General features: G+C 42.4%; 1 protein-coding gene across 1 annotated transcript in view; it reads right to left on the reverse strand.

Moving 5' to 3' along the window:
• Positions 1–8,594: 8,594 nt before the first annotated feature.
• LONRF2 (LON peptidase N-terminal domain and ring finger 2) overlaps positions 8,595–21,437 on the reverse strand; it is a 33,966-nt gene continuing 21,123 nt past the window's right edge. The window contains exons 6-12 of the mRNA XM_066545235.1: positions 20,834–20,930; positions 20,363–20,477; positions 19,019–19,140; positions 18,044–18,202; positions 14,941–15,103; positions 12,836–12,985; positions 8,595–12,490 (exon numbers count right to left, since the gene is read on the reverse strand). Of these exons, the coding sequence (XP_066401332.1) occupies positions 12,332–12,490; positions 12,836–12,985; positions 14,941–15,103; positions 18,044–18,202; positions 19,019–19,140; positions 20,363–20,477; positions 20,834–20,930 (965 nt within the window). The 3' untranslated portion in view covers positions 8,595–12,331. The remainder of the gene's footprint in view (positions 12,491–12,835; positions 12,986–14,940; positions 15,104–18,043; positions 18,203–19,018; positions 19,141–20,362; positions 20,478–20,833; positions 20,931–21,437) is intronic.

Raw genomic sequence — 21,437 nt, forward strand, 5'->3', positions numbered from 1 at the left:
TTTCACATGGGGGAGGAAGGGAAAAAAAACCCCACTACTCATTTTGCTTGTTTTTCTTTCTCTGTAATTACTTTCTAAGATTCATCACTTAATATGATTTCCAAATTTCCATAGGTCTCAAATCTCTTTCTCAAGTTTCAGAAACAACAGACTGGCAGCAGCACAGCCAGGGATCATCATTTCACCTGGGCAGTGACACTGCCCCCGCAGCTCTTGATTGATATCTCTTGCCATTAATGCAGGTCTCTGGCCTTCAGATGTTTAATTACCTCCCTTTGAAGTGTTGCATGGTCATTCACAGCAATGTAATTGCCCTCCTGGCCAGTGTCTGAGACATGGGGTTCTCCTTGAAGCTGAGGCACAGCATCCCTGTGATTCCTGGGCTAAAGTGCTCCACCAGCACGGGGCCAGCCGCAGGGTGCTGCAGCCCAGGCAAGACACGTTTGAGAGAGAAGCACCACCATGTCCCACAGCACAGCAAAAGGATGAGGGGAAACCCACAGCAGTCTGGGTAAGGGGGCAGGAGGGGTACAAGGGCAAGATCACCAGGTCCTGCCTGGAAGCCGACAAAAATAAAAGCAATCCTGAATTAGTCACAAGTCCAGAGGCCAAGCACTGCTCTGGTCACACTTGGGCAGAGCAAGAGCCAGACCCCTGCAGTGTACTGCAGGATTAGTCATGCTCTGAGGGAACAAGACAACACAGCAGATTAGTACTAAAACAAGTCATTCCCAGGGCTCTCAGAACCATCCATCTTATTTTCTCAATATTTGTTTCTTCTGCTTGATCAATAATCTTTTAAAATGCAGATTTTTCCTTAGCAGGAACAGGAATTAAAATTAGTGTCTCTGTCCTCTGTGTGGCCACCACTACAAAAACTGAGGCTTCTCTTTCACTGGAAAATCTTGCTGAAATCACCAAGCAGCTTAACATTTTGTGGAGGGAGGGACTGCTGCTCCAGCCAGGAGACCTTACAGAGTCCCACTGGTGTTGTCCCAGCTGGCAGCAGCACTTGGAGCCCTCTAGAAAGATGGGAAGGATTACTTCATGTTTTATGTGCTCTGGGTATATTTTAACCACAATAATAAGTAGTGGTTGCAACATAACACTGTCTCTGTCAATGGTTGTCATGGCTCAGTCCCAGCAGTCTGCAGGGGCAGGATAATGTAATTACCTCCCAGTAGCTCTTGGGAGAGGTAGCAGGTTTCAGTCATCTTGCACTGATGTGGCTGACAACAGAGGCACAACCTTGTACCCAGGAAGGGTTTTCTGTCTAAAATTTAGCAAGAGAAATGAGGCATTAAGGAGGAGTTTCAGTGCCTCTTTCCAGAAGCAATCGGGAGCCAAGTTTCTCTGAGCAGGATGTGTGGATGCAAACAGGTTCACAGGGCTCTTCCTAAGCTTCTTCTGGGAATGTGCTGGGAACTCCTGGCTCCCAGGAGTAAAGATGCTCATTTTCCCAAAGTACAAATATTATACTAAAAACTCCCAGAGGGGTGCAGGACATACAAATGTGCTTAGGAAAAATACTTGCATCTGTACAGCCCTGAAGGCATAAAGTTATGGTCAAGAACAGAGTTGGTGGGGCATGGCACAGAGGATTGCTGTAGGGCCACTCTCTGTGGTGCCTGGAAGTGGCTCCAGGTTAGGCTGAGGGTGCAGCCCTTGGGCTGGCTCAGAGCAGCACAGGCTGCTGCCTTTTTGCCTGAGCAGGAGCCAAGAGGTGAGTGGAGGTGAGAGGAGATAGGGTGACAAGTCACCTGGTGCTCCTGTCGGACGTTATGCAATGAGGGGAGCTGGGTAACCAGTGGTAACCAAAATAAAGGATTTGTGTGCATGTTGTGTAACGTGGCTCAACCCCAGACAGCAGTGAAGCACCACACAGCCACTCACTGCCTTCTCCCTGGTGGGATAGGGGTGAGAATTGGGAGGGTAGGAGTGGAAAAAATGCTGGGTTCAGATAAAGACAGTTCAACAGGTAAAGCAAAAGCCACACACATCAGCAAAGTGAAGGAAGGAATTCTTTCGCCCCTTCCCACAGACAAGGTGTTCAGTCAGCTCTAGAAAAGCAGGGCCCCATCACACATAATGGTGAATTGGGAAGACAAATGCCAGCACTCTGAGCTTCCCCCCCTTCTCCTTCTCTCCCCATTGTTATAGCCTGAGTCCATAGGGTGTAGGGCATCCCTTTGGTCTGTTGGGGACAGCTGTCCTGGCTGTGTCCCCTTCCAGCCCCTTGTGCACCCCCAGCCTGTTCATTGGTGGGGTGAGGAGCAGAAAAGGCCTTGACTCTGTGTAAGCACAGCTCAGCAACAGCTGAAACATCTGTGTTGTTAACTCTGTTTCCAGCCCAAATCCAAAACTCAGCCCCAAAAGAGCTACTGCAGAGAAAACCAACTCTATCCCAGCCAAAACCAGCACACCATTACAACAGCTACACACAACTCCATGACCTCCTGCATCATCCAGGAGGGGCTGGAGTGAGTGATGGAGTGCAGTGAGTCAGGCTGGGAAGTCAATGAGGCGTTTTAGCAAAAATACCCAAGTTCTGGCTTCTTTTCAGGCTCCCTCTGCTCCCCATGGTACCCTCAAGCTCCTTTGTATTCCAGTACAGGAAAGAGAAAGGTAGACAGAAAAGGTCTAGGCAAAGAAGAACAGGAAAACTCAGCAAAGGACTGCCAACTTAGAAGATTTTAGAAGGAAAGCATTTGGATGAGCCATAGAATAATAGAATATTTTAAGTTGGAGATTACGCTAAAGGTCAACATGTCTAACTCCTGCCCCAGCACTGCCAAGTTCACCACTAAACCATGTCCCCAGGTACCACATCTGCTGGTCTTTCAAATACCTCCAGAGATGGCAGCTCTACCATTTCCCTGAGCAGCCTGCTTCAATGCTTGACAAAACTTTTGGTGAAGAACTTTTTCCTAATATAAACCTCCCTTGATGTAAAAGTGAGGCTGTATTTTCTTGTGCTCTTGCTTATTACTTGTGAGAAGATGCCAAGCCCCAGCTCACCACAAGTTCTTTTTGAGTAGCTGCAGAGAGAGAGTAGAGGGAGAGTAGAGCTGAAGAGGCTCCTCTGAGCCTCCTTTTCTCCAGGCTAAACAACACCAGCCCCCTCAGCCACCCCTCACAGGACTATTCCCTTGATATTGCTGTGTCATTCAGGTTTATACCAGTGACGGCTGACCTTGGGAAATTACAGAAGGGATCTAAGTGGGAGACTAAGCCTGGACTCCCTGGTTGGATAAAGTTCTAGCAGTGCAGCAGAAGTGGAGAAAAAAAGAGGTCACTGGCTTGGAAGAGCAATCCCTTTCCTTGTTCAGCTCCTGGTGCCCCCTGATTTCCTCTATTGGAAGAAATTATGAGATGTTAAGGCCACCTGCCCATGGCTTTTTCCAAAAATCTGCCTTCACTGGCCCATCCTCACTCAGTGAGCCCCCTAAAGACCAAGTTCCTTATTGTTTACTCCAATCTGCCAATGCAAGAGCTAGGGAGTGCAAAGGGAAGCTAGTAATAGCCTAGTCCAAAATGAAAAGCAGTCCTTTACACACCCTCCAGTCAGCCTGTGGACATCCTTGCCAAAAAAGTCTATGGGTTCAAAACAGTGCCATAAAAAATAAAGGTGTGAGATGTACTGGGGGCTCTGGAACACACAGACGTCACATCTGGCTTAGGAACTAGAATTTCTCTGGGCTCCAGATAATGTTACACCCTCTCTCCCCACCAGTTCCTCAAATTTGTCCAATTCAGGAGCCATTCCCAGCAGGTAGTTTGTGTGAAGCTGCACATTTTGGGTGGCAAAGAGGATTTCACACTGTGGCCACACACATCTCTTCTGTGCCAAGCAGTGCCTGAGCCAGAGAACAATCTCACAGCTTCTGAACAGAGCAGAGCCCAAACCTGCTTTCCCTATATTCCCTCTTCCACCTGGAATGCACGGAGCAAAGTGACAGTGCCATTGGCTGGGACCTGCAGCGCCGCTGCCTCGGCTCTGCCGGGCGGTGCATGGGGGACGTGAGCCCTGCTCCTGCTCCAGGAGCAGCTCCAGAGCAGGACATGCTTGCAGCAAACCCCCTCCCCACCCGGGGACAGATGACTCAAGCAAGAGCTCAGAAATATTTAACTCCTCTGTGCCAGGAGATTTTCCAGCACCAGACGCAGAAGGAGCAGAGTGCTGAGCAAAAGGCAAACTGCAACCAGCAGCTGTCTGTCTAAAGGGGAACAGATATTGCTGCTAAAAAAAGGATGTAAACCCAGGCTGTCTTACAACTGGAAGAACATCAACCCTTACCAATGCTTTAGTACACATTCTCAAAGAGGAATTACTTCTTACTGCTCTCAACAATAAAACGAAGAAGCCTCTGCACTGCAGAATTAGCACGTACTGAAAATATTTGAAAATAACTGGCCAAAGCCAGCACTTAGGCAGAGTCAATTGCTGCAAAGTAAACAGGAAAATTACTTTCTTGAAAGCACCATCTGGTAAGGAGGCACCTCTGTGAAATGAGAAGCTCGTGATTCAGATAAAGAGTTCTGAACACAACCTTGTAACTGTCTACACAGCAAACAAAACACTTCAGTGTGTGAAGAGTGGGAGGAACATTTTTTTTGTACAGTTCCTTTACTTAGGAAAGTGTGATCAATTTGGGCCTCTCTAAGCAAAACAAAACGTACCAGAAATAACAGAAGCTCTGAGCCTAGACAAAACAATCCAAAATGAGGGAAAATGGAAGATCTTCATGCACAATTAATCTGAGGAATTGATACACTTTGTTACCAAGGTCACAATATTGCAGAATTATAGAAGGAATCGATTGTTTTTTATGAATGTCATGATTATGCCACATTACTTGTTCAAACTCAGAGCACCTCTCAAATTCTATATATAAATTTGGAAAATAAAAAGTTTTCCAGGATGTGTAGAAGAATCAAATTGAGGGACTTGGGAGAAACATCTTGCCAGATTCTTTTATTTTTTCCCATTCAAGAATTTCTTGTACTTTCCAAGTGTCTGCTAGTATTCAATATTGAGAAAGAACATTAGACTACTTGGAAACTGATCCAATTCTTATGGAGGATTTAGTCTGCCTGGGTGCAAATGAGCTTAATCTTGAGCTTTGTAGGTAAACCTGGGGTGGGGGCAGAGTCAACCTGGAGTGGGGGGCAGAGTCAAATCTGGGGTGGGGGCTCTCATAAGAGCAGCGAGCAAGGGAGAATAAAAACTTACTCCAAAGTAACTTCCTATCTTCCAAACAGATTTTCCACAAGTACACATAAGGTTTGGGAACACTGCACCTTAAGCAAACCAGGCTGGGTATTTCAGTGTTCACTCTTCCTCTGGAATTTACTGTGGTCTCACCACAGGCCCAGTGCCTGAGGTTTGGATGTTCCCTCACGTGGCCTCCTGCCCTTCACTTCCAGTAGAGAGCAGGGAAAGAAAGAACCAGGTGATTTCTGGTTCTGGGTAAGTAACTTCTGTTTTCTTTGAATATCTCTATTTGAATCTTGGTTTCCATTGGCAAATGAACTTTGGGTCTACAACATAAGGCTTTGCAGATTTACTTAAAAAGTTGATCTGAGAGTGCTCCACATGAAGAAGCACCTCTTGATGTGCCTGTAGACAACAGTGTCCTTTCCACAGTGTTTCTCTAAGTATGGGCAGAGCCCCCAGCAGATGCATGAAGGTATCAGGAATGTAGTCACCCTTCAGCAATGCCCCTGATGCAGCTTAGGCTCTGGTGACATGTACCTGAGTGGCAGAAAGCAAATTTACCTTGACAGTTTTGGTACCCCTCTCGATATAAGAGCTGCTCTCTGTAACACACACCATCACTGATGGTTTAACTGGAACTGATGAAAGACATTGGTGGCAGTTTCAGATCTCCATGCAGCCTCATGGTGATAGATCTTCCCTGAACAGACAGGGAAATCACATTGGTGCTGGGCCCTTGCTAGGTGAACTTCCATTCATGCATCTGATGATCTTCCTCCTTCTGCCCAAGCCAAATAATTCCAGATAAAAGAAAATAAAGCTGGCACAGAGCAGTTAGGTGTTTTCTGATACCATGACAACTTAGCCACAGCAAGTCTGCATTCTCTTAGCCAACAAGGGCAACCAGCCAGCACTGTGAGGTACCCCAGCCACTAGCAGAAAACATGAGGTACTCGCTCCAGGGCAGGGCTGAGACTGAGGTTGGATATCTCTCCACTTATGATGATGGACACTTTATTTCCTCCCTCCTCCTTAGATCTACTCTGATTTAAGAAGTCATGCAGCCTGAACCTGCTCTCTTACTATAGCGTTGGCCAAAGAACTTGCAACTGAAGCCACCAGTCAGCAAACCCTTCCCAGGCTTTTGGTTTATTTACCTTTTTTCTCTCTTGAAAAGAAAGCCAGTGGGTCAGCAAGGGAAGAGGATGTTGTGATGAGAAGAGGCAGGGAATCACAGGCAAGATTCAGGATGATGGGTAGTGGGGATCCTGAGGGCTTTGTGAGCTGAACTGAGAGTAGGAGGATTTTAAGATGTTGTGAACAGGTTGATGGGCTGAGGGGGCTACAGAGAGGTGCCTCCCTTTGGCTTTTGCTATGGTAAAGACAGATTATGCTCTTGGTCACTTGCTGTATACCATTCTCCACATGCCATCCTCAGGTTTGCAAGGACACAGGCCTATAACTTTAAAACTTCCAGCTCTGCCTCTGGCACAGAGAAAAGGGGACCAGAGCTGTTTCTGTAAATTTGTGGTAAGGTTAACTAGCCTGACCCCAGCAAAAGCTTCTGTGTTCAAAATCCAGGTCCTCCCAGGAGCAAGGCTCCAATATGGCTGTTGCACAAAAAGAGCAGCAGATGTTTATGAGAAAAAACGTAAGCAACATTTACAAGTGAAGACATTTCTTCCATGGATGCATGAAGTCCCAAATTTAGCAGACAAGGCAGAACCCCACATATGGCAGAACAGAGCTATAAAAGTTGTCAGCAAGTGATATTCATCTCAATTTAGAAACAACTTGTTCCTACCATGCAACGTAAATGCAATGGAAAACATGTTTGTCTTTTAGCTGCAAGTGTAGTAGGCACAGTCGTTAGAGGAACTGAGCAAAGTGCTGGCACGGATTCACTTTCTTTTTATTCTTTTTTGCACCTGAAAGTATCAGATTTTCTCCTGATCTTTCTTATTCTATTATTCAATAGGTAACAGCTTCAAGCAAGTGCTGTTGGACAGAATTAAGCAGCATTATTTTTGGTTCCTGGTTTGATTAGTGATGCAAGACAACAGACAACACTCTAAGAACGGCATTGCTCAGGGAAGTAGGCATAGTCTGAGATGCTGCCTTTCCAAGGCTTGGTATCTATCTACTAGCAAAGGACATGCAGAATAAGGGGGAAAAAAGCTATTTACAACTTCATGCAGTTACTTTACCTCTATTCTTCTCAAGTCTCAAGGAGCACAAGGATCTGGCTAATAAAAAGGAAACCTTGAAAACCTCCTTTCTTCATTGAAAGGGATGTTGTTTCAAAAAGCTGTTGTCCAGGCTATTGAAGAAACTCAAGCAGCATTTACAGACACTCCCACATACACCTGCAACCTAAAAGAGCAGTCCCGTAACTGATGTTTGTATGCTCGGACATTCATACAAGGGTCAGTCAATCCAACACCAAAAGGAAAAAAAAAAAAAAAACACGCTATAGTATTTACAAAAATGCCTTCACAGCAGTTTAGCTCCACAGCTTAGCTGGCAGGAAGATGTGACTGAGGAACATGATGTGCTTTCCACAATCTGGCTTGGCTTTTGTCTCCACATAACTCTGTTTCAGAAGAGACTATCCTGAGTTGGAAGGAACCCATGAGGGTCATCAAAGTTTTGCTGCTGACAGTGTCCCACCCCCTGATACACTGATGCTAGCCATGTGCAGTTGCCTTGTTCTGGAACACTGCCTCCCTCACAGCACCCTGAAGGTACTTTATTTCACTGGGCTTAAGACAATAAAGCATTTGTTGTTCTTCACTGTAACCATGTATTTTTTTAGAGCTTAGTTTACCGGGCCAGTCAGGTCATGCTTAGGGCTACAAAATAATCCAATAAACTACAAAAGGAAGAGCCCACTTCACAATCATACCCCATCTTTGTCACAACCCACTTCTGAGGAAGCTGAAGGTTTACCTCCTCCATCCCAGCCCTTGCTGAGGGCTCAAGTCCTTTAAACTTTCCCTTATTTTGAGACCCTCCAACCCTCCTTCAAATCCACCCCTCATATTCCCACCCAGTGCCACAGTCTGCCCTGTGTGCCCAGCAAACCCCACTGTGCCACAGCCTCTGCAGCCTCCCCACTTCCTTGCACAGGGGCTAAAACAATTGCCATGCAACTCATGAACCCCAACATCTAACCACTGCTTCTGGGATGCCATCTGCTTCCTAAAGCCTCATCAGACCAACTGTCAGCCCTTGGGCTCCTGTCAGGAAAACCAAACTACCACCCCTCTTCTGACAGCAGCACATCAGTGGCTTGTTTCGTTCAGACCGTGTTCACCTCTGCTCTAGCTCTCGGTCCTCATAGTGATAAAGCTTTCCCCATGAACTTACACTCGCATAAATTCAACCTGGTTTATTCCAAATATCACATAAATTAAACACATTTCCCATGAATATTGCAAATACACATGAAATGAACACTGCAATTTTTAAAAAAAGTTTTGGCTTTGTTTATGCAACAAGAAGTGCCAAATGTGGTTAGAACATGAACTTCTCCTGTATTTACTAGATACAAAAAGGTGCAGATTAATAATTTATATTTATACATATGTACACACTCCATTTCATTTCTAGCTTTAAAACAGTAAAAAATGGTTTCAAGTTTATCTACATTAAACATACTCATTTACATCTGGTCAGAAGCCCCAGATAAGAGTTGATACAATCATTTCACAACTGCAAAATTAAGGCGCTACCAAAATACCAGTTCCACTAGTGTAAAATGTAACAGGAATAGAGTGTACAGCTTTCTATTTATCAATTTAAAAGTGGACTGGAGAAGAAGGAAAAAGGAGCAGTAAGAAACATGACAAGTTCTACAGGTTAGAAGTACAAAGAGATCTCGATGACTATCAAATGAACATATTAAAATACAGTAGATAAAAGGCCTCAGTGGCAAACAATTAGTATGCTTCTGAAAGACAAAAAAGGTTAAAATATATATATATATATATAATTTTGTAGCTTGAAATTTTACAGGTGAACAACAGGTGTAGAGGTAGAGGGATTTTTTTTTTTTTCTTTTTGGCCTCTTTACGATGTATAAAGAAGGGCCACATTCACCACAGTGAAAAGACTCATCATATATCCCAGCATCCTTGCTTGGACAGCAAGCAAGAAAAGTGTAATGAGCTAGAAAGGCAACAAATCCTGTCTATCTCTTCCAGGAGCTCAGCTCCAATGCTTCCACATGTACCTTGGCAACAAGTTACACCTAAGCACAGACTGGCTGTAACGTGGACATTTTCCTCTAGAGAGCAACGAGACAGCTTTTCCCATGAGGTACTACTGGATGCTGCAGATATTATATGGCAGAGGTGATTTGGTAAAAATGAAACTGGTACTTCCCTTTAAAAAGCAAGTACCACAGGGCAGTGGTGATTTTATCTATTTATTAAAGCTTTGCTATTTGATCAGCATTCAATGTTTTGGAAGAAATGTCAGCTTTGGGCTGCTAATATTATTATTTGCATCCATACACAGACAATTCCTTTGTTGTTATCCTTTATCCAAAACATCAGCCACTGAAATATTCACAAACTGCTTTAAACCTTGACTAAAAAAAAATCCCTCTACAGTTCAGCTTTCTTTTCAATAACAATCACTCTATTAACTATGCAGGCCTTCATGAACACAGTAATGTCATTTCCCATGTAGAATGTCTTTACACATTAAAGAACAGCAGTAAACAACCTCTCATTTCATAGGGTTTTCTGTCAGAAGTACCTCAAAAGTAGATATCTTGAAAAAATCACTTTTGCAGAGAAGAATATTAACATTAACATTTACTTAGGCAAAGCCAAGAAGACACTAACTAGCACCTTGATTTTTTTTTTTCTTAAATGCACTCCTATCTGTAAAATTAAGCACATATAAGATCAGGGACCAGCAATATACAAATACCATCAGCATCCTCTTCCAGCTAAACTAGTAACACTCAAAACTAGGCCAGACACACAAACAAGCAAGATTAATGAGTCTTGAAGAAATACACAGCATGGAAAGGAATGGGAAGAACAGGAAGCTAAACAGAAAGGATTGCGAGATCAAATACAGTCCATCTTCTGGTCCAAGAATTAGTTTGTGAAATCACCCTTCAGTAGCTCAGCTGACAGTCGGCTGAAGACCTACTGACTTCTGACATTTCCTCCCCACAAATACAACAATTCCTTATACTTCAGTGAATTCCTCTTCATCATCTTCAAATCCTGGAGGAAATGCATTCAACTTGAATTTTGAGTATTTTGGTGGTGGCAGCAGAACTTGCAGAAGGCTACTGTAGAGGTTATGACATCATTGGTTGTACATTATGCACTTCACAATTCAGAGAATACACTTACAAACCACTTAAATAGAAAAGGCGTGTTCAAGGTAGAGGCAGTTACAGTACATTCAGGGTATGTTACAGAAACCATTTGTGGTAGCCATTTGCTGAAAGGAAAAAAAACGGAATTTTTGTTTCCCAGACCACAGAGGTTATAACTACAATACCCAAAGAGAGCAGGTAATATATCCCAATCACTGCATTTTAATGCAGTTTTCTTCCAGAATTCATGTACAAAGTGGAAAAAAAAAAGTTTAAATACCTCTTCATTGACAAATAAGGAGAAAAGAACTAAAAAAGAAACCAGGCACTTTGACCATTTAGGTAAGCAGCCATTTCTTCTTACCAGACTTCTGCACATGAACAAGTCTTTACATTGGTCTTGCTATGCTTGCAGCACATGGAGATTCAAGTCAACTTTTTTTCCCCATTGGTAGTATCAGTTCTACTTATACGAAACTATGCCAATTGAATTGGTAACACTGAGTTATTTCATTGGCAGTTGAGCATATGTTGATCATTTGACTGACAAGCGATCAATTTAACAGCTATCAAAGTTAGATATTAACAAAACAATACATAAAAAAATAATCAAAGAGACAAATGAAGTTTAACACCTGACTGAAGCTTGCATTGAGACGTGCCTTTATAGGTTCGGTTTGTGACTCCTTTCATGGTGTCACTGTGGGCTGATTTCCATCACATACAGCAACTGGTACTAAACTACAATACTTTCGGTTTGAAACACGTTCAGTAGAGACCACCCCAATGTAACAGGAGGTCAGCATGACACTGCAGGAAGGAGAGAGATGGAAAGCTCCCCACTTTTCATCATCGCTGGTTCCACTGGCAGAGCAGGTGTTCAGAGTAAACTGCAGCATGCCTCCCTCGTACTTGGGGTGAAATCATTATTTCACAGCAGTGTTTATTATACTTTAGTGAGTGACTAGGTTTGAATTTAGCAGTAAGACTGGCTAGGATTACTTTGGGTTTTCTCTTCAAAGAAACCTAAGTATGTATTTCCAAACATTTTGTATATACTTATTCTGCTACAACATGTAAATCACAAAGGAGGGATTACCTAAGGCTACCAAATAGTGTGCTTATTCAGTAGCTATTATTCTTTCAGATAAACATCCTCAGATGCCTTGACTACAAACGGCTTAACCTGTTTTTTCCCTCAAACTGTTATTTGCTGAAGAGAGAGAGAGAGTCGGAGATGTGGGTGTATGACAGACTGCCTTTCAATTCACTAACAGAGAGTACTGTTGGTTATAGTCCTTGTGCATACTTCTGCTGGGCAGCATAACTCCTCTTCTGTTCACTACCTTCAAGAAAGTCTAGGAAACACCTCTTCAATCCACTGTCCAGTTTCCTCTTCCTACTGAGTGAAAATTCAGATCACATGCAGGCCAATGGCACTACTCTAGTACTTAACTCTCTTGGCTAGAAACATCAATTCTATCAAAGTACTTTGAAGCAATTATCCACATCCATCAGCTACATTCTAAATGTAGCACGGTTCTGCAGAGGCTCCATTTTCACCAGGACAACAGGAGAGTGTGCAAGGTTTGGTGAATACCCAGGTAACAAACCGATGCAATCGATGGATGCAGGACGCAGTCAGAAAGGGCTGTTCCTTCTTGAAGGAATCTTTAAAAAATACAAAAAACAACCCCTCCCCTTTTGCCCTCCCCCAGAACAACCTGTCATGAGGTGTTTTTGGTGCCCACTCACAACACAAGTCCATGTTATCTGGGTCTTTTGCGAGTCACAAATATCAATACGCGCCGGATGGCGATGAGACGATCCTTCAGGGAGGTCATAGCCAGTATAGCCAGCTGAGCTCTGTTTTCCAGAGGCAACACTGCCAAGAGCCACCAGTACCAGGCAGGACCACTGGGGTTGCTCTGCAAAAGGATGGAAAAACATGCAGTTATGTATTCACCAGCCCAGCTCCACAAAGAACATCACCCTCCTTCTCACCTTCTATTTGCTAAGAAAGTCACCACAAAACAAGCAACAAGAGAACACTTAATTGCAGGTGTTCTCTTTATCTGTATACACCATTAAGATTTATCTCTTCAGCTACCAAATTACACAGGTATATTGTTTACCATGCTTCATGCCAACAGACCAAAATTGAGTAAATAAGAGTCTAGAATGCATAAACCACAGCAACAATCTGTCAGAAAAGAGTCTAGTATTAAAATTCTGTCTACAGTAAGGCTGCATAAGTAGGCAGGTTTTATTACCTGTGGCTCTGGTTCTTTTCCTGGCATAGATCCAAAATGATTGAGAATTTGCACTTTCATATTGTCTTTAAGTGAAGTGAACCAGGCAACAGCTTGATCATAGACTGAATCATGAAGGCGGACAAGTTCTTCATATTCTGGTCCTTCAACCTTATTGTTAAAAGAAGGGAGATGGAACAAAACAGGTTTGATACCGTGGAGTCCACGTGCTTCCCCAGAAGCAAACGAAGCAAAATAATGCAGTGACTACAGCTGTTCAAATGTCCTTATGTAAACCAACTGTGCCTAAGTCTCAGATTTCAAACCTGTGATGCTGGAGTCTTTTTACCCTCCCCTAGGTGTCCTGAAGTGATATTTCTTGGAGCAGTAACTGCCTCACTAGTATCCATTCCTAAATGCTGGCATAATAGAAGAATATGCTCTCTAATCCTGGGACATATTTATAATCTCAAACCCACAACCTCAAGTCCCTGTCACAGAATGACCTCTGGACAGTGGTACATCATCTGGCAAAACAAAACAAACACTACTGCCACTGAGCACAGAGACGGGGGGGCTACAGCACTTAAGAGACCAGCACTATATTATAGAAGTGGTAAGGCCATGGTAGGACAGCCAAGGAGAAGGAGGAGGGTAGACACCTGAGCAGGCAGGAAGCAGGGAAAGTGATGCTTTCCCAATATCAGAAACAATCATGAAGAAACACCCTTATTGAAGCAGAGTGTTTTAGTTGCACAGGCCTACTATTAGCTATTAGGGAAAAAAAAAAAAAGGCATAAGCAAAAACCACTACAAATTGCTGATTTGTGGGGGTTTTTGGGGGTTTTGATTCTGGATTTTTTGGGTTTTTTTTTTTTTCCCTTTAACATGTGCACATCACATGTGATTTCACCTATGCTACCCACTCAGGTACACATCTGATCCACCTGCTCTAGATGCCCTTCACAATCAAGGAGAAGCAGTTCTAGAGAACAATTAATCTCATCTTAAGATAAGTATCTAAGAGCATATAAAACAGGTAGCTTTGGACTGAGATTTTTGACCATCAGACATGTGGATGTAGGGCATTGAACAGACACCAGTCTCCACTGTGAGACAAGGTGAATCTCACTCTAATTATGAAGAGGTGGATCTCTGGCACCATCTATAAACAATGCCTGTATACCTGAGTTCCACTACTCTTCACTAGGGATTTAAACAGAGCACAACCCTCACTCTGAACAGATTGCCTATTCCAGCCTTTCACAGGCAGAGGCATCTCCATGAGCTCAACCTTTCCTGTCCTGGCAAACAACTGCATCACCCTACTCAGGTTAGAAAAGCACTGCTAAGGCTTTACAGACTTTCACTTCAACTGTGAGAGTACTCTAGAGCTGTATGACAGAACTGACTTCATGCATCAGCAGGAGATTACTGCTAAGCTCCATGTTAACAGCTACCAAGGTTTTATAGACACAGCCTAAAGATGATCCAGAAAGCATGGCCAAAAATTCAACTTTTGGTCAACACCCATCACAAACACCTGTCTTGATGCAGCTTTGCTAAGAGGACTTGTTTTTAAAATCTACTTTCCTCTCTGCATTTCTGTTCTCAGTCAGCTCTAATGGATGCTTGTACAGGGCATGGTTAACTACGTGTCCCTAAGAACTCATTTTAAGAGCAGATTCCCACATTTATCTGAGGACCTGTTCTGTAAATGAGAACTTGGAGGACATATGAAGTGTGCCAACTGTCTGTTCAGTGCAAGAGAACACTCAGTTCTCTACCAACGGGAGCATGTGCTTTTAGAAGGCTTTAAATTCTGTACCAGTTTTAAAATGTTACTCTGACCTCACCTACACACCATGACCTCAGCATCCTAGAAGCTACTTTGAGATCCATGAAAAGAGTGTAACACTTTAAGCAGAGATAATTATAAGGGAAGAAAGGAAGAAAGGGAAAGAAGATACAAAGTTTGTTCCACGGTTTTTAAAACAGAGCTTTAGTGAATTTGTAATGATATTGGCTTAAAAATAATGCACAGCTAGCTTGAAATGCAACAAGGAAAGGCTATTTAAGTGAATCCAGCAATACATGGGTATGAATAACTTTGCACCATAGATCACCTTTTTATCTTCAAGATACTCGATGTTTGCTGTGTTATATCCATCTCGCTGGCCATGGCTTAAGACCCTAAAACGACGGACACCAACTGTATCAACAACTGAGCGTCCATCAGGAAAAAACTTTACGTCCCTGATCTCTAATATACAGCCATGATCTGCAAATCTGAAATGACAGAAGGGCATAAAAGTGGAAGTCATCAACAAGTGTTTATAGACATCAGGACAAATACTGGGCCTAATTCACCATTTCTTAGTTGAAAGAGGATTCTGCTTTGGTGACAATACATTTCTGCTTATTCACATAAGCCACACAACCCCCACCCTTTCTGCCTTCCCTCAGAGGACCTGGGCAGCAGCATTTTCAGGGCAGGTTTATGGGGTGAGAGGGCTGGAAAGGGACAGGAAACTAAATGAAGCATGTTTCATGCTGGGAATTTCCAGCTGCTGGTGGCAAATTCATCTGGTTTGCAAAGAAAACAAGATGGGTAAAGATACCGTGAGGAAAGTACAGAAAGTGAGGAACAAATGCATGGCTGTGAGGGCTATCCCCCTACTCCAAGGTGTAAGCAGAAGACTACAGGCTTTAGAAGAAAAAAGTTTTCCATATAACAAGTCTTTTCTTGCATTTGTTTCCTTTAAAAAAAAAGGCAAATCAAACTCAAAATACCCTCTTCAAAAAACACTTTTCCATCCACTATATTTAAAGTAGTAGTGTGTTTTAATCACACCCTGGAAACAGGCACGAAATTAACTTTTACTTTATCAAGCTTACCTAACTCTACCTTTGTGGTGCAGTGATTTCACTAGAGAGGCTGATTGCACAATGACTCTTCACCACAATACATTTGCACATCTACAACTCAGCCTACTGTTAAGCAGGAGAAAGCAGTGTATGTAGTCTCAATCTCAAGATACCAAACCACAGGGTCTGATAAATTCTTCATCATGGAAATGCTTGTTTTACTAGGGCTTGGTCATTTCTTACAATGGAGTGATGAAGAAATGACTCCTGTTTCTGGTCTATCAGAAATCATGGGTTTGGGAGGGGTGGGGAACAACTGTTCTCTCCCAGCCAGTGTACAGGAAAAAATCAGGAAGAGCAGGAGGAGCAGAGCTGCACACAGCTAAGTCCTGGTGCTCTACCAACAGAACTGATTAATAAAAGCAAGTCTGTTAGTTTGTTACAGCAATATTACACTATACACTATTTAAACAGCTACATAACTATTGTTTTTAATTAAGGATTTTAGTGACATTCATACTGGATTTTGAAATTAATACAGAAGTGATGATTTTGTCTTTTTTGTCCTTAGAGGAGTTACTTTTGGGTAGACGGGGACCTGAATCAGAGAGACAAGAAAGCACCTGGAGACAGGCATAAAATGTGCTGACAACATTAAGAGCTTATATTCTTTTACCAATTATAAGTTAAAATGGAGACGTAAACCAGAGGAAGGTAATGAACTAAACATGCTCTGTCACTGTGTTTTTAAAGGGAGGTATGTATTCATGTCTCAGCAGATGAGGCAAAACAAGTTTCCCCGCTTCTTGTATTCCCAAGTTGATTTCGCAATTTTGAATAAACAGAAGAACTTCTTTACTTGTGTAAGAAGCTGGAACAGCCTGGCAGGTGTCTGCAGATTAAGGTTTCCTGCACTTCAGTGGTTTATTTAAGTCATCATGCTCAAAAAGTTTAATTATTTCAGTAACTCAAAACAGACATGACTTAGAAATCTAACCATACTGTTCATTTTAAAATACCCTTCATGATGCTATTTAACAAACCAATTATTGTGTTTTGGGGATTGTAATGCCATGGCTCTCTGTATTATTATACCTGATTCCAAATAAATTTGGCTCTTCCACAAGCCTGCGGGGATGTAAGGAGAGTTATCACCAAAGTCCTAGGGTAATTCTGTCCTCACTCTCCCAAGTATTCGCTTCCAGGAAATTGGTAATAGACCTGAAAGGGCCTGTGGAACATCAGCTGCTGCTGGAGTCTGAACTCCACTGAGTGCAGTACTGAGAGCATGCCAAATGGCATTGCAGCACAGCCATGGCTAACTGGAAGCTGCAGCATCTCCTGTACTCTTACAGCTACCTTACTGTCCAGTCTGGGAGAAAAATAAAATTTCCCTCCCCCCAAGAAGCATGGAGTGGACAAGGAAAGGCTGCCACGCCTCAGTAATGACTGACCCCTTCTCAGCTCCAGTGATGATCACATACAAAAATGCTGTTCCTGAGGATGCCTGTCTAATGTGTTCTTAAAAATTCCCATGTTCATGATCCATTCTACAGCCTGCCAATGTAGCTTCTGAAGTCAGCAACTATTGCATCTCATAAGGCAAACCTCTCAAGATCACCTCATGCTTCTCCCATGAGCACGGTCTCAAAACCCCATTATCTGTAAACATTTAAACTTGAAGGCTTTAGTAAAATCAGAGGATAGTTTTGTTTTGTAAGGGACCTTCAATCTAGTCAGTCTCTTCATAGGGAGCTAGAACACATCAGTGTCAGAATTCACAAAAATGAATGAAAGGTATGATCATATAGAAAGACAATGTAACCCACTCACTGCAGATAGTTTAGACATTGCAACACAGCAGTAAAGACAAACATTCAAATTCAACATCCAGCAGCAAAACAAACTTCTCAGCCAAGTGTATACTTTGTCTCATTAAAATGATACCACTCTTTCAAGAAAGCTATGGGAGGTCTGAATGTTTTGTCTTATTTTTGTTTTGCCTTTTTTTAAACTGAGTAGACAGAGGGGGAACCTTACCCAGACAGTCAGTTTTCACTGGAACAAACAGGCCAGCAAGCTTTCCAAACACGCAGCCAATTAAATGCTATTTTTGGAGCCTGTAGTAACAGGATGAGTTGCATTCTTGCTATTAACCAACAGGAGAGTAATAAAATTACTTCTTTGTGTAAAAAGGAATGTTTAAAGTTCAAAACTAAGAAGCAAGCAACTTTAATATTGGTTCATACAGGACTGGAAGGAACCACAGTGGTTTGGGGAGACAAGTATACTGTGCTGCAGTATTCCATTAGCTCACAGCAGCCTCTGCAACAACAGGACATTCTCAGCTCATCTCCTTACCCTTTTAATTCATCAGCTAAGCACATGCCAAACTGCTTGGTACCAGTTTCCATGCATCTTCTTATCATTAGGCGATAGCGAGGTTCAAAGACATGGAGTGGACAAGGGATGGTAGGAAAGGCCATGGTACATACGAAGATGGGAACATCTTTATTCAAACTGTAAGAAAATTGTTAAAAAAAAAATCACTTTTCTGGATGCTGCTATATTCAGCATATATCCTTAAGAGAAGACAAATGGCTTCCTTAGACTCAATTTTTGTAAATGCCTATCTCTTTGAGGTTTGCCATTTTCACAAGACAAACAATATTTCAGGACTCTTTTCCTTAATACATTAAGTAAACAATCCCTCTAACCTACTTCCATAAAGGAAAAAAGTCAAGAAATAGCCAATTTCCCAAAAACATGCACAGTGATACATCTTATACACATGGCAAGATTTTGGTGACAACTTTTCACAGTAATAAAGTACTTAGGACCCAGTCATGTTCAAAGCAAGATGGCAGAGAATCCCCAAACTCAGTAAACCCCTTTGATTTCAAAGCCATTAATCCACTTAATTTTTTTCAGGATTAACTGCATGTTTTGTTTTACTTTTTAGCTGAGTTATAGCACAACATCCGCAAGTCACTGACAAAACTGGATCCTTGAACTTTTCCTGACCTGAAGTATAACCCATTGATAATTTGAATTCTACTCCCAGAAAACCCCCACTGTGACTTCTAAAGTTATATGTTGTTTCATAGGAAAGAGCAATTATCTTTATTTTAAGAATATTGTTTTGCCTCTCCACCATCCAAGCACATTGTAACTTGTTTATCTGCATTATACACATCAAAAATACAAAACATCTGGCGGGTTCATTTACAAATTCATTCCTTTGGTGCATTTTCATAAGCAAATTAATCTTCTTCAGTAATTTAGACTGAAGAATACATTTTTGTAACAGCTGTCAGTAGTATAAAGAGAGCCTACTTTGACAATTCCTTCATTTCTTCATCATAAACCTTCTTCCTTTCAGATAATTCCTCTGGCAAGTAACGGACGATCAGCTCTTCTGTAAGGACGGTCTTCTTGTAAGTTCTGCTTGCCAGAAACTACGAGGAACAGTCAACTCTTAAGTCTGGTAACAAGAAAACAAGTAACATCTCTTCCTCCCAAGCCCATTCTTCCCTGAGGCCCAAGTGCACATTAGCTAGGACTGTACAGATTCCTTACCCTTTTAAGCTTCCAGGCACCAAAGCTTCCACTTCAGCCTATGTGGTTCACGCCACTGTCCTTTTAACCCCATCCCCTTTTTTTGGAAAAGTTGTACTAGCAGGAAGAAAAGGCAGTCCATCCTCACTTTTGCAAAGATACAAGCATCTTTTTCATCTACAGCTGTCAGCTTACTGGCAAGAAGCACTATGTATGGGATACCTTATGTCTGCTGCTAGTAAGTGTTGACCAAGGGGCAACCATTCCTCATGTACCAGTTTCCACACAAACTGGAAATTTGGTATGAACATGGCTATGGAAGGGTTCCCCAGGCATGAGCCTGATGTGATACCAGAAGCCTCCATTTTTTTAAGAACCAGCTAAACCACCTGTATTCCAATGAATGCCAAATACACCCTTGAGTAAATGAGGTCTGTGCACAGCTTGATGTTGTCGGTACTGTCTTGTTCTGTTTTCAAGGAATCATAGAAGTTTGGGTTGGAAAGGTTCTTTAAATGTCATCTAATCCAACTCCTTCAGTGAGCAGGGACACTTTCAAACGGATCAGATTGCTCAGAGCCCCCCATCCAACGTGACCTGTAATGTTTCCAGCAATGGACAATCTGCCAACTCCCTGGGCAACCTCTTCCAGTGTTTCATCATCCTCCTGGTAAAAAATTTCTTACTTACATCTAATCTCTTTAAATCAACTCTCTTTCACTTTAAAAGCATTGGCCCTCTACTAAAATGCCTGTTCCTATCTTTTTATAAACCCTCTTGAGGTACTGTAAGGCCAAGAGCAGGTCTTCCCAGAGCCTTCTCCTTACCAGGCTGAACAACCACAACTCTCAGCCTTTCTTCACAGGAGAGGTGCTCCAGCCCCAGACCATATTCATGGCCCTTCTCTGGACTTGCTGCACCCCTGTGCTGGGGACCCAGAGCTGGGTGCAACATTCCAGGTGGGTCTCACCAGAGAGGAGTAGAAGGACAGATCCCGTCCCCCACCCTGCTGGCCACACTGCTTTGGATGCAACTCACAAGTAGAGCATAGAAAATCTCCACATAGATGTTTTCAGAAGAACAGAAGTTTGTGCAGTTCAATTGGGGCAAGGACATACTTACTTCTGACAGCTTTTCCTTGCAGAGTGGGCAGAGTGGATTATGGTCAAGGCAACGCTCAAGGCATTTGAGGCAAAAGGTGTGTCCACAGGGTGTGGTAACAGGTTCGAAGAACAACCTTAACATGAAAACATCGAACAGAAAGCTAAGCTGGCAACAAAAACAATTCCCAATGTGTGGAGAGGAAAGAGTCCTAACTCTTTCTTTCCTGCTTTTGTATAAAGCACAGGTGACAGGCATTACCCAACGATACAAAAAAGGTTTTCCTTTTTACAAGTGGTAAACAATGGAGAACTGCATACATAATGGAAAAAAAACACATCTGTAAAGATCCACCAGATGTAAGGTTCAGCAAAAAGGAACAGAATAATGACTTTGACATTCTCTGGCAGGTTTCTCTTCTTACACCATGGTAACTTTTTTCAGAAGCTAGAGAGGCTTTGTTATGTTAACGCCAGGTCAACACAGTCATACCTCATGCAGAGGGAACACTCAAAGTCCGACGCATCCACCAGAGTTGTCGGTATTTCATTTGAAGTGTCAGTGGTGTTTTCAGGTAAAACATCTCCATCTAAGTAGTCAAGAAGATTATCTTAGTAAAGTCAAAAGCATGACTGCATTTTCCAATGCTCTTTGCACTGTTAACTCTTCCATAAAAAACCTGATTTGTGTCTTTTCTTTTCTGAAGTTTTGTTTCTAACAAACATACCTCCCATCTAAGTTTTAAATTTTTTGGCAGGAGATCTTTTGGAGAGCAGAGGATGACGTCTGTGGCCAGAGAATACACTTTAGAGCTGAATACCCATTATTTGCTTCTCCAAAAATGATTGTTTTGTGGGTTTTTCTAGGCTAGTTTTTAAAATATTCTGCTATTGCTTTCCACCACCACCCTCACATCAGCCAGGCCAGATGTTTTTAAGTACATTAGGTCCAGAATTTAATTTGTTTACACACAGTCAAAATATTTCATCACTGCTTATTATAGATTTCTCAGCAGGGGTATTTTTTCTTACAAATATAAAAAGGCTTACATTTTTCTAGACTAGGCTGTTCTAGAAATCCCAAATTTCAGACAGCT

The sequence above is a fragment of the Molothrus aeneus genome, chromosome 2, assembly GCF_037042795.1.
Source record: "Molothrus aeneus isolate 106 chromosome 2, BPBGC_Maene_1.0, whole genome shotgun sequence".
NCBI classification, from domain to species: Eukaryota; Metazoa; Chordata; class Aves; order Passeriformes; family Icteridae; genus Molothrus; species Molothrus aeneus.